This window comes from Poeciliopsis prolifica, unplaced genomic scaffold (genome assembly GCF_027474105.1).
Source record: "Poeciliopsis prolifica strain line A6 unplaced genomic scaffold, Auburn_PproV2 SCAFFOLD002, whole genome shotgun sequence".
NCBI lineage: Eukaryota > Metazoa > Chordata > Actinopteri > Cyprinodontiformes > Poeciliidae > Poeciliopsis > Poeciliopsis prolifica.
In genome coordinates, this window is record NW_026562377.1 from 18,451,022 (window position 1) to 18,463,910 (window position 12,889).

Consider the following 12,889-nt stretch of genomic DNA (forward strand, 5'->3'; position numbering starts at 1 on the left):
ATCATCTCCTCTCACAGATTCTCAAAATAGGTATCGGTACTTAGCAGTGGAGGCAGCTACCAAGTCTTGCTTGAAAATTGAGCCACTTCTATAAAGCTCGCTAGCAGATGAAAGCATTAAGTGCTCTAAAATTTCCAGATAGGACTTTGTAAATTATAAAACAGTGCAACTTAACAGATGAATGGTACAGTTGTAATCAATGTACTGGATATCTGTGTTATGGCTCTAGGAAGGACTGACTCTAGGTATAATCTACACCTTGAGAATCTCCCCCATACTCTCAAATGGGCGTTAGTTCAAAATCCTCCCAAGCCTGTGGTTGTCCTTGGTGCTTGTATACAGTTTTCTGCTACTTTTTTCTTCCACTCAGTTTTCCAGCAACGTGGTTGGGAATAACCAGTTTCTTTATAAAAGTACTTTTGTGGATTTTTCTCATTCTAGAGGGGTCGGTGGTATCTTTGTATATAAAAAATAAATAAATAAATTTTTGCCAAACCAGATTTTATTGGCTACAAGCCAAAATCAAAATGCACAGAAACACTTCAGCATCTTCAGTTTGAGTGGATTGACATACTCCATTTAAAGTGGAGATGCGTGCAATGTGGCTCAGAAGAGAGCCCTGCAGAAGATGGTGAAACCACCATAGATTTCTGTCTTAAACTGTAAAATTCCTGAATAGCTATTAGGAGATTTGTTATAACTGAAGACTGTGTATTTTGTTGTATCGGGCTCTATTCATGTATTTTGTTTTTTATTTTTTAATTTTTAAGGATTTTTTTTTTTGTTACACCAATCCTTAAGAAATAGGGTGTCGTTTTTTTCATATGCCATCAAATATTTTATTCCAAAGAAAGGAAAACAATGCTAGTTGGATGGCAGCTGGAAAGACATTAAATGTTTGGTGTCCACAATTGGTCCTGAGCGAAAACCTGATCAGAATTTTGTTTTGGTGTTTTACAGTCAGGCATTAGAAGGGGCAGCTTGGAACAGGTCCTTCAAATCCATCAACGTTCGGCCGCTTTCATGTTGTGATTAGTGTTCGAGAAGAAAGTCGGAATGGTTCAGAAAATATTAAATAAATTTGTTGGTGCCAAATATGTCTCAATTCTGAGGACATGGTAAGTCACTATAACGCTATAACAGGCTGAATGTTGAAGATAATTAGTGCCGGTTTTTCGCGGTTGTTGACCTAGTGTCCTTCTGTGTGACCCGTCTAACTGACTTTAGCTTAGCTTGGGTATGAATTAAACCTGCTTCAACGACGTGGTTAATTATTAGCTTTTAAGTCTAAGGTATGCTGTTAGCCATATGAAAACTCTGGGTGATTCTACTCTCAAAAGCCTTATTTTTTTAAAGTTAACTATTGCTAAGCTCATAAGTCCACAATTGATTGTCTCTGTAGTTCGCTTGTTTGGTTTAAATAAATCCCATTTAAATCTGGTAGTTCCTTTTGTACAGTTGCTTGCTACCTTAGATGATATCTGTTCAAGGAGCATTAAAAAGGCTTTCGGATTATGAGAAATAGAAGCTACAATTGAGTTTCACGTCGGTCAGTAATTTTATGCTAACTTAGTGAAAATACACAATGAAAATCTGTAAACATTTTAAGATGACGAACCCCTTTTTGGATTAAATAGTTAGATATAATATTATTACTCAGTAATACTAATCTAATGATGGCTTGAAATCAACACACAAACTGGAGCTCCAAATTTGTAAGATCTTTTGCATAATGGATGTTGGTAAAAAGAAAAAGAAAATGCAGTATTACAACATGACACAAGCTGCTCAACAGTTTTAACATCAGTAATAAGTCCTGACCAAGTGTTGGTCACTACATTTCGGCAGAGACTTCATGTTCATGCCTTCAGATCAGCTCAGACATCACTTAGTAGAATAGGTTTTTATGGGCAAACATCTGCAACCAAGTCCATTGAGAAGAAGCACATTGCACTCTAGCTCAGTGGAGTGGAGTGATAAGAGCGGCATTTGCTGGACTACATTTTTAAAGGCTTTTTAAAAATCAGCCATTTGCGATTGGCCAGAAAACTGCAATCGGTGCACCCCTGATTCAATGACGTCGACTTGACATCGAAATTAATTTACTCATTTTGCTAACAGAGTCACAGGTTTAAGTATGTCTGGCAAAAGCAGATATGTTTTATTTTATTGAAAGACTCTATTTTTCAACTTTTAAAACATTTCTTGTAAACTTTTATTCTCACATAAGTCCTTCTTTTTATAGAGTTAATTGTGCTGCAGCATGACCACAGTAAATTAACAGGAGGTGTTTTTGATTCATGCATTTTATTTTACAGTTAAATTTGTCCTTTTTAGAAGTCCTTTTGTCTACCTCCATTTCTAGGGTACCAAATATGATTGCCTGGGGAACAGTTGGTGGCGTGGCGGTCATTCACTTCACCGACTGGCGGTTAATTCTGGACTATGTGCCATACATTAATGGGAAGTTTAAGAAGGATGAATAGAGAGCGGTGTAGGAAGTGAGTCTTTTGTCTGTGAATTCAATGCACTTTGTTTCTCCTTATGAATTACCTGTGAATTTCAAGCATAGTGTTTATTAATTCTAATCCAGCCTGGTAGCTCACGTTGAACACATGGCATGCTGGGTACCTTAGCTGAACACAAGCTTCTGTGTTAATTTAATATTGCTGCAACTTTGCTTACATCTGACACCTGAAGGTTTAATTTAGTTAATTTAAAACTTCAGAGAACATAGAACATTGTTCTATTGTTTTTTTTTTCTGAAACAAAAAATATATAATCCCTGCTGCAGTTGAATATTACAATCGAACAGTTGGAATATTTTCTTTATATTTACAGAGACCAAGAATAGGATGGACAGAAAATGTTGTGGTAGTTTTCAAGTGTCTACTGTGCTGAATATTATCCCATTCGGTCTTTGTTGTACAAAAGGAAAAATATGTAGGAAACCTTCTTACCAACTGCACAGCAACAGATGGGGGCGGGACAGTCCTGCACTCTTTCATGTGTGCAGCAAGAGAAGACTCCAGCACTTTTTTTTCAGGTATCTAATCAAAGGGATTTTAATTTAAAAAAAGAGGCAACTTAATATAGGTTTTAAAAGAGGTATTTTTTAAAACCAACACCTACAAAAAATCTTTATATTTTTGTATATTTTGTTTTAGGCTGTTTAGTTTTATTTTTCAAAATTAGTAAACACATGAAATAAATTACTTTAACATTGATTTTATTTTGAATATGCTTTCTGTGCTTTAGTTCTTTCTGTGTACTTAATTTTGTAATACACTAATCATTTAGACATCGCTGGTCTTTGCTTCTTTTTAAAAAGTAATGGCTGTAGTGATGGAATAGTTTTATAAATATACCAATGTCTGAAATGATTAGCTTCATGATCCTGTTTCCCTGAGTTGGACAGTTCAGTGCTTTTGACCCAATTAAACAGATGTGTGTTTTGCTCTATAAGCGTTGTGTCTGCTTACAGGACCAGGACTCTGGGTACATGGCTGGACTTCTCTAGCAGCAAGTTCAAGTAGGATGGCTGGTCCCTGCAGGCTCCATGATGCACTCTGTAAAAATGCTTCTTTTTGATCCATTGTTGTGTAAGATGTGAATGCATTCTTAATTTAACCTAATATTTCCAATACATCTTGTAACTTTCAACTATTAAAATGATTTTGCTTAAAACTTTTGTCTTTGTTATTATTGTGACACAAATCTTCCATATGTAAACATCTTGAGTGGGTTTACTGTACTTTAAAAACCTTAAGTTCAGTGTAGTGAACTTAAGGGAGGGGGGAAAAACACCTGTAGCTTTCAACGCCTGTCAAAATGTGAATTAACGACAATAGCTGGAGGACCAGAAGTTGAGCTGCAGGTGTCCAACTCCAGTCCTGGAGGGCAATTTCCCTGCAACTTTTGGATGTTTCTGCTTCACCACACCTCAATAGAATAATTAGGTCATTAGCAAGGCTCTGGAGAACTGAGCTACACAAGCAGGAGGTAGTTAAGCCAATTGATTCCATTGTTCTGTACCTGTGGCTCATCTAAAAACTGCAGGACAGCGGCCCTCGAGGACTGGACTTTTGACACCCCGAGACGCACACTGCGATATTTGCGTGGATAATGTCTTTCATTTTTAAACGTAGCGGGGGAGGGGACTGAACGAGCAGAGGGGAGAAGGGATTTAACACAGCAAGAGGCTGAAAGCGAGATAGTGTCCTCAAGATGGACAAAAACGAGTAAGTAGACCGGCTAAACACTGAACAAGACACCAACACGGGAGTTAGTTGCTGCAATTCTTATGCTTGGTGCCATTTTTAATATAAACATGGAAAGTATGTTTATCATCGATTAGGCAAACGCTGCGGTCTCGCTTTCTGCTAACAGCAGTCCGGTGGGGTCTCCTGAATCTCTGTCGCTCTCGTTTTTTGCTTTCCCCCCCATTTAAATCACAGTTGCACGATTAAATGTTTCGTTTAAGTGCGTCGATATATGCAGTGCGTTTTCAACACAAGGATTTAACCGTACAAAATGCATGCAAGGATTTCTGCGTCGGTTTTAAAACGCGTTCACACAGAATATCTTGGATTGTATTTTATTATTCGCCTTCGTTTGACTGGATCTACTTTGTTCCTTGAAATGAAAAAAGCCGGCTCCAAGACTGAAGGACGACGGTCTTCATTGTCGTGAGACGAGCACCCCCTTTTTATTTATTTATATTTTTTATCGTGTAACTTACGTAGAGCTTGCGCATTTAAATTCACAATGTATATGCATGTATATATATTTTTTATCACTGCTTCTGTTAGTTTCAGCTGCGGTAATGGAGGCTGTCATTGCTGCTTCGGGATCGATCTACTTTCTGTTGTCACGTTCATGTTCTCCATACGTTAATGGAGATGTTATGATGGCTGCAAGCGTTCAAACAGAACAAAAAGCTGGACTTCCTTTACGTGTCAAAATAAAAGTAACTTGTACGATCAGATAAACAAGCACACGTAGATTGTAGGTAAGAAATGAAGCTATTGTAGCTTTTTTTTTATTAATTGACAAATGAAATTGATTAACAGTTGTGACTTGTGTATTTGTTAAAGTTTATTTATTGCTCAAACCATAAGTGTGACACTTGCTACATTGTTCATATTTGAATTCACATATGGTACATTAATGCAAACTTCATTGAATGAAGGGTTTCTGCGGTTATGGCGGCATCCTCGCCTTAGAGAGCTGGAGACGCTCATCAAAAAATGATAGCAAACCTCGAAAAATCAACCTACCATTTCTATTAAATAATCTATGATTCTGTCATTACTGAATGAATCAACTTCTCTGATTAAATGTAAAAAATGGGATGCTTTTAAACCGTGCTGCTACCTTGCCAGGTTCCGTTTGAGAAAGTGATGTCTAGACGTCTATGGTAGGCGGAAGATATGTGGAAGTTGAATCGATGGATTTAAAAATCACTACCACTGTGAATTCATTAGCGCTTTTAGAAAGATAACTATATGAAGAATTCACTGAAGATTAAGAAGAGCTAAACCAGTTATAGAAAAAGTATCTGTCCAGTTTTTTTGGGCCCCTTGGTAAATATTTTGTTCCAATTTGATTGTTGGGCAATCAAATGCCCAACAATCAATTAATTAATGATGCTCAGATTGAAGACAGATTTTTTTTTCTTGTCTTAATTTTTTTGATCTGAGCTCATGCAACTGTAAAACACTGCATATTTATGGGTTGCCATTTGTCTGGCTGGCAACGGAAATGTTGGAAGGGAGAAAGCATTGTGTAGGAGGAAGATGCGAATTAGAATAACCTCATGCCACCCAGGGCGACAATCTTAAAATAATATTAATAATAATGACAAGAAAACTAAATTTAAATTATTTGAATTTAAGGATTGCCTTTCGGTTATTTGATTTATAAAATTGTAAAAATGTTGACCATTGGAATAATGTCTGTTATTTGAGCTAAACTAACATGGTGGTTGTTCTGCTAATGTAAAGATGGTAGTGTCTTTCTGTCATATTAAAATTTGAGGGACAGCTTAATTATGTGTATTATTGTTATTGCTCCTTTTTACTCATCAAATTTTATTTATTTTATCATTTTTTAAATTAAATCAGAAAGGATAAAACTTTGTTATAGTAGGATACATGTATAAATTAGTCCAAAAGAGCAAACAATGTTATTAGGCTGTGGCCACGATTTGTTTTGGTTTTTTCCCCTCGTGCTACCAGACGGACTCCGTAGGAAACAAATAATTAAACGTGGTTTGTATTTACTAAGGGGTTATAGGCCCATGTGTTTATCTGAAAATGAATTGCTTTTGTGTGGTTTCTAAGCATCTGACCTGATTTCACTACTTTTAGGTATTTCTAATGAGCCATTTAAACAAGGATATAATGTACACAAAATACCTGAATTATTAATGTGGACAACAGTTTTGATGTTGTCCACATTAAAATGTCAATGGACTAAAGCTTCGTGACCTATATTGAGAACTCAACATAAAGTTTTAGGACTTTTATTTTTTATTCCAGAAAAGCTTTTCTTTTGAAAAGCTTCTGGAAGCGTCCGGTCTAGCTCCGCGCTGCTCCGTTTTTTTTTTTTTTTTTTTTTTTTTTTTTTTTCCTTTTGCGGATGTAGTTCCAACGGTCACACGCAGGTGGTGATGGGGCCGAGAACCGCGCGGAGCGATCTCCGCAGCCACATAGAGACGATATGCTTTTAGCCGGGAGATCCCATTACAGGGGGCACGCGCTTTAAAATGGTTGAAACAAAAGCGTGAGAAGCTCCAGACCAGCCTTTTCAGATTGCCGCGGTACGTTTTGCCAAACTCCAACGCGGCTGTTTGCCGTAACTTTGAGCGGACTCACTGGCCAGCCAGCCGCGGGGGAAATGGAGAAGAAAAGGTGGGATTGCTCTGCTCTCCCCAAAGGCTGGAAAATGGAAGAAGTGACCAGAAAGTCGGGTTTGTCAGCTGGGAAAAGCGATGTCTATTATTTTAGGTACTAAACGACCGATAACTTGAAGCACACCACAGTTGCACCATACACCGAGATTGCGGATGGAAACAGACAGGAAAATGAGCAAGGGTGGTCGGTACCAAGAGAAAAAAAAAAAAAAAAAGTTTTGAAGGAAAAGGGGCGGGGGGGTTGTCTGTTTTTGTGGGAGGACAAGCAGGCCACCTCCCCCCCAGAAGGAGTCCTTTCAGCCGCACAGGCCTGCCTGGGCCTTAATGGTCAACAAAAGTCAGTGTGATCTCCGTTAATAATTCTCTCTGTGTCCCACTGAAGTCAAGGTTTGTTCTCATTTAGCAGAGGAGAAGAGCAAGATGAGGAACAGAGGCAAGACAGGGGGGAGGCGGGTCGGTTGTATAGCTTGTGGTAGGCTGACTGTACAACCATAACAGTTGACGGTTCTGTGTCATGTTGAGATGCATTTGCATGGGATGCGAGCACGAATCCACCCACCGTGTTTCTTTGTTGTTCATTGATCCGGCTGCAGGCGCTGGCGCTCCTTGCCGGTGCAGCTGCCATTGTAAACACTAGATGTTAGTTTCGCCATCTTTACTTTGTGTTCATTCATATCTGGTGGTACTTTTTTTTTTTAAAACACTGTTCTGAGGAATTGTTTTTTTATAATCATTTCTGATTACTAAAATTGTTCTTCATTAGATAAAATAACTTAATTGAGTTTTTTTTCTTCCCCCCATTGAAAAATGCATTAATTTCTGTGATTTCAGCATCATTGCTCATCTAGATGTGTAAAATGCTTCCGTTGCACGTTGTGGATCCATGTGTGGATGTGATGTCTCAATCAGATGAGTCTGTGTCTCTTTTGTTGTTTTGTTTTGGAGCAACAGTTTGTTCTAATACAGTCGTGTCTCGTCAGTCCATCTGGGAAGAAGTTTAGGAGCAAGCCTCAGCTGGCCCGGTACCTCGGTAACCAGATGGACCTCAGCTCCTTTGATTTTCGCACGGGGAAGATGCTGATGAGCAAACTGAACAAGAACCGCCAGAGACTGCGATACGACAACAACAACCAGAACAAGGTGAGGGGATTTAATTTAATGCACACACAATACAAATATACATGCATGCTCAAACACACACACGTCCACACACACACCCCCACACACACACGCATCACTGATTGTGTGTGCTAATTGTCTCTCAGCAAGTTGCAAAGACAAAAACCACACCGAGCCTATGGGATAATTCTGGCTAGATATTTGATCCACTTGGCTTTAAAGCATTTATAATTCATGTATAATTCATATATAATTCAGGTCAGGTTTTCCCAAAATCTTTGCAGGAGCTGTCCTTTTTCTGCAACCAATCTTGATGTGTTTGCCAGCAGTGTCCAGTCTAGTTGAGATTAGTTTTAAAAATCTGGAGGGTATATCTGTTTTGGGTTTTTTTGTTTGTTTTTCTTGAGCAAATTAGCCCCATGGCATGATAACTAGCAGTATTCTTAAATTTCAAAGCATTACCTTGACTTTTTCAAACGTTCTTCTCATCGTGGTAAAAAAACTCAATCATTTTCTTTTCATCTGACCATAAAACTTAGATTCTTGCGGGCATTTGGCTTGTTCTCTAATCCTTTTTAATTTTTTTTTTTTTCCCCTTTTTTTTGTCTGGGTCAGATGGTTGAAACTTAGACATAGTTAGGTGTTCCACTAGGACAGATGCAAGATCCCAAACACATCCAAACTTAACTGGCAAAGGAGGTGCAACAAGCAATGGGACTTTTTTTTTCTTCCACATAACAAAATATGTGAATATTTGATTATGTTGATATTTGACACAACAGTTTTGTCTTTTTAAGGACCCTCTTCATATCACAACTATACTGAAGGCACGGTAAGCCAGCTGGTTTTAAGTGTTTGTTCACACGCAGCCTGAGAATGGGTCTCCTGTGTTCAGACCCACCATATGCAAAATACAAGCAAGTTGAGACACAATGATGCAACCATAATGCAACACTCTTCCTCAAATGTCACTCAGAAAAGGGTTTTTTTAAATGCAAATTAGTTCTGCTTAATCTCCAAGCGATGTTTGCTTTCAAGTGGACTGTTGTAAGTGTAAATATGCCGTGTGATCAAGTTTCATTCCCTTTTTCACCGAGCTGCCAACCAAAAGGGACATTATTGCCGCTAAACTTTCATTTCCAAACTGATCACTTTCATCTCAGATTTTTGCTGCATTACTCAGAGTCCAAATCAGCCTGGATCAATAATTCTTTCTCTATTCGCCGCTCTTCTCATTTCCCAGGGCAAACCTGACTTGAACACGTCGCTGCCGGTAAGACAGACGGCCTCCATTTTCAAGCAGCCTGTTACAAAAGTTACCAACCATCCCAACAACAAAGTGAAGACGGATCCTCAGAAAGCTGTCGATCAGCCCCGACAGGTGAACAGCCCCCAGTTATTATCACAAGCGTCCCACTGCCTCGCCAACCAGAAAGACCGGTTTCACACACCGTAATGTGCCGTATTAGTTTACTTTTGAATTTCCTGTATTGTGAAAATACATCTTGAAATGGAAAAAGTTTTGTTTTCTTTCTGTTTTTTTCCACCCAGCTTTTCTGGGAGAAAAAGCTCAGCGGTCTTAACGCGTATGACATCGCAGAGGAGCTGGTGAAGACGATGGAGCTGCCTAAAGGCCTGCAGGGTAAACAACTGGATCCTTTAACCAGAGCGATAGCATGTCTGGAGAAAGTCGTCCTGAAAATGTCTGACGAGTCTTCTGCAGGTGTCGGCCCGGGCTGCACGGACAAAACGCTCCTGTCGGCTATAGCGAGCGCCCTGCACACGAGCGCTGCTCCGATCACGGGCCAGCTGTCTGCGGCGGTGGAGAAGAACCCGGGCGTGTGGCTGAACACTGCCCAGCCGCTCTGCAAGGCCTTTATAGTCACAGACGAGGACATCCGGTAAGTTGTTGGTGCCAAAACGATCACACTGTTAAAGCTTCAGACCGTTTAATTACTGCAATCGTATTTCAAACAGTCGGATCTGAAATTACTTCGTGGTGAAACGTTTGCATTGGTCAGTTTGAGACGTACAGTTAAAAAAGGGGAAATATCAGCTGGACTCTGGGAACAATGCTGCTTGTTTTACGTTTATATGACTTCCATTTAATGTCTGGGCACAGTAATGCTTGTAATCCAGCCAAGTTTGCTGGAACCTGATTGCTTGTGAGCAGTACCCCCAGCGACCACCGGGACTGTGCAGAAACGCAGCATCTGCTCTGAGGTCCAACTGTCGCCTCCTAACGACTTCCTGTTGCTCTTGTGTGCAGGAAACAGGAGGAGCTGGTGTACAGCGTCAGGAAGAGGCTGGAGGAGGCGCTGATGGCCGACATGCTGGCCCACGTGGAGGAGGCCGCCAGCGAGGCGGAGCCCCCGAAGGACGAGGGCAACAGCAGCGAAGACATGGAGACCTTATAGCACAGGTAGCAGAGGCACTAATGAAGGGCGCTCAGGGGGACTGTGCCTTTAAATTCATGCGTACGCCTTTAAATTTTTACATCAGCAAAATTATCAGATGCAGCAACTTAAAGTAGTTCACATTGGGGGAAATGGAAGAAAAAAATTTAATTTTTACAATTTTGTTTATTTTTACAAAAAAATCTGTGTAGTGTGGCATGCATTTATTTTTTTTATTCAGCCCATTTTTACTGAGTGCAACCAATTAATTTCAGAATTCATTTAATTTGTAAATTATAATAACCTTTTTCACAGTGTCATAATTTGAGACACTGAATTTAGGGTTTCTGTTACCTGCATGTCTCTATTCAGTGGGACTCTGACTGTATTTATGACCGCAGATGATTTTTAATTGGTAAAAGACATCTATGAATGACTGCATGTATAATCATCAAAATTACAAAAGAAGTTTGGAATTAATCACTCTCATAATATGTGGGATAAGTGGCAAGAAATGCTGAACTTTTATGCAATGTGAATGCTGAGACCATCCTTCCCAGTTGTACCATGCAGCAGTGGTAGCAGCATCATGGTGTGGAGATGCTCGTCCTCTGCAGGGAAGCTGATCAGAGTTCATTTAAATATAAGACAATCTTGGAAGATAGCCTTTTTTTTTCTATAAAAATTTGACTTAAATGTCACATTTTTACAGAACGCTATAACGAAAATATTAAACCATGTATCGTTTAAGATTTTGGACTATTTTGCGTTGATATTTTACACTAATCCTAGCAAAACACTTTGAAATCGTTGCATCTGTTAACGTTGGGTTAACAGATGCAATAAGTGGAAGAATCAGATTCTGCTCAATCAAATGGCGTTCAGTGTAAACTAACTCGCCAGTGATTGTTTGTCCTGGCAGGTTGTTCTGAAGACCGATTGGACTCATTGGCCCGCCTCCCTCCCATAAACACGAGTGTTAGGATTTCCATTCCAGCGTGGCCCAGAAGAACTGGGTCCAGTCTCGGCGTCCACTCACTCCAGAAGACCCTCGGCAGCCATTTTACCACCCGTGATTGTCTCCATTCAGTGGGACTCTGTGACTGTATTTATGACCGCAGATGATTTTTAATTGGTAAAAGACATCTATGAATGACTTCAGTATATTCAATATAATTTCCTTACAATGTGTCAAAGATGAGTGTTTAGTATTGTATTTTTTACTAAAATGTCTCGGATGGATTTGTGTGTTTTTTGTTTGTGACAATCATGTCAGATCCGAATGGTTCAGGTCAGCAGACAGCCGGCGTGTTTGTCCCTTTTTATTGCGGGCTCCTTTTGAGGCGAATGTTTTTTGTACTGTACTGCATCCGTTTTTGGAAATTGAAATGAAGCTTAACTTGTCATATTTTGTATTTAAATGTCTTGTTGAAATCATGCTCGGTGTTGGTTCGAGAAAAGCGGTGTGCTTTTAATTATTATTTTTTCTTTAGCTTTCAGAGCTTTTGGTGGTTTGGTTTTGCTTATTTTTTGTTTTTCATCACCAAAATGAGTGTTTAGAAACATTCAACAGTGCTTTTGTACATTTTTTTTTCTTGTAAAGCATCTGTGTTATCACACACTTTTAAAAATGTATGCACAAAACAGGCGACGACAGATGGGATAGTTTTTATTCCATCACTTTCCAAGGAGAAAGGGTTTTACGGTTTCTGTGCTGGCTCACAACATCCAGCTGGAATCATGAAATGCCCCATCCAACCTGAGCAGGCAGATTGCTGCAATGTGTTAAAGAAATAAAATTTGTCACTATGGTACCAAACCTCTGCTTTGTGTTCTTACGCACATTTTACTTGGAGTACAGTACAATGTTTAGGAAGTGGATTGGGACTCACAGAAAGTAGTGCATAATTGTAGCTTTATGTAATAATCTGAAAAGTGTGACAGGCTTTTTTTTTTTTTTAAACCATCATAAATTATTTAGCTTCAGTCACTTTGCTACATAATCTCAAACTAAGAATTATGTTTCTCTCTTGTGCTGCAGTTTTAACGATAAGTATTCTGGAATTTTTTTTTCTTCTTCTTTGGCCTGGACTTTGACTGGGCCATTCTAACAGAAATGGCCCAGTCTCTTCTTAACACACCTGAAGTGGAATAACATGTTGATGAGGGATCTCATCCATTTGATTCAGGTGTGTTGGATGATGGACGCGCCTGCAGCTCCAGTCCTTGAATGACGCTGCCCTGCAAGTTTTGGGCGAATCCCTCCATCGACACACGTGAATCAAATAATTGGCCAACGTCAAACCTTTGCAAAAACTTGCTGACATGGCACTTTTGAAGACAAGTCGTTTTTGGTGGCCTTTGGAGTAAAATCAGCTACATAGAAATCCATGGAAAAAATTACTTATTATATTGATTAAAATTAAATTCTTTTAGTCCATCTCCTAAAATCCCAATG

General features: G+C 39.3%; 2 protein-coding genes across 16 annotated transcripts; both read left to right on the forward strand.

Moving 5' to 3' along the window:
* The first annotated feature begins 978 nt into the window (after positions 1-978).
* On the forward strand, positions 979-3,681 carry LOC129375344 (cytochrome b-c1 complex subunit 10-like). 3 transcript variants are annotated; one of them, XR_008607621.1, is made up of 4 exons: positions 980-1,118; positions 2,366-2,501; positions 2,935-3,046; positions 3,485-3,681. XR_008607621.1 is itself a non-coding variant. In XM_055054373.1 (3 exons), the coding sequence occupies exons 1-2, from the start codon at positions 1,057-1,059 to the stop codon at positions 2,484-2,486; spliced, it is 183 nt and encodes a 60-aa protein (XP_054910348.1). In that variant the 5' UTR covers positions 984-1,056; the 3' UTR covers positions 2,487-2,501; positions 3,485-3,681. The 3 variants fall into 3 exon arrangements, 2 of the variants coding, with proteins under 2 accessions (XP_054910359.1, XP_054910348.1); XM_055054373.1 differs by lacking the exon at positions 2,935-3,046 and having other exon boundaries at positions 984-1,118; XM_055054384.1 differs by lacking the exons at positions 2,935-3,046; positions 3,485-3,681 and having other exon boundaries at positions 979-1,118; positions 2,366-2,502.
* A 317-nt stretch (positions 3,682-3,998) lies between these two features.
* On the forward strand, positions 3,999-12,250 carry mbd3b (methyl-CpG binding domain protein 3b). Of its 13 annotated transcripts, none has more exons than XM_055055845.1 (8): positions 4,003-4,241; positions 7,320-7,388; positions 7,897-8,056; positions 9,279-9,416; positions 9,587-9,677; positions 9,759-9,936; positions 10,305-10,457; positions 11,354-12,250. In XM_055055845.1, the coding sequence occupies exons 1-7, from the start codon at positions 4,228-4,230 to the stop codon at positions 10,450-10,452; spliced, it is 798 nt and encodes a 265-aa protein (XP_054911820.1). In that variant the 5' UTR covers positions 4,003-4,227; the 3' UTR covers positions 10,453-10,457; positions 11,354-12,250. The 13 variants fall into 13 exon arrangements, with proteins under 13 accessions (XP_054911773.1, XP_054911787.1, XP_054911781.1 ...); XM_055055792.1 differs by lacking the exon at positions 4,003-4,241 and adding an exon at positions 6,636-7,010; XM_055055798.1 differs by having other exon boundaries at positions 3,999-4,241; positions 9,587-9,936.
* Positions 12,251-12,889: the final 639 nt, after the last annotated feature.

What these genes read in the sequence shown, in the direction of transcription:
- mbd3b (XM_055055769.1), top strand. Translation starts at nt 6,901, where the DNA reads ATGGAGAAGAAAAGGTGGGATTGCTCTGCTCTCCCCAAAGGCTGGAAA. An exon ending in ACAACAACAACCAGAACAAG is followed by an intron (nt 8,057 to 9,278) that starts GTGAGGGGATTT and finishes CTCATTTCCCAG; the next exon opens with GGCAAACCTGACTTGAACAC. An exon ending in GTCACAGACGAGGACATCCG is followed by an intron (nt 9,937 to 10,304) that starts GTAAGTTGTTGG and finishes TCTTGTGTGCAG; the next exon opens with GAAACAGGAGGAGCTGGTGT.
- LOC129375344 (XM_055054384.1), top strand. Translation starts at nt 1,057, where the DNA reads ATGGTTCAGAAAATATTAAATAAATTTGTTGGTGCCAAATATGTCTCA. An exon ending in GTCTCAATTCTGAGGACATG is followed by an intron (nt 1,119 to 2,365) that starts GTAAGTCACTAT and finishes CTCCATTTCTAG; the next exon opens with GGTACCAAATATGATTGCCT.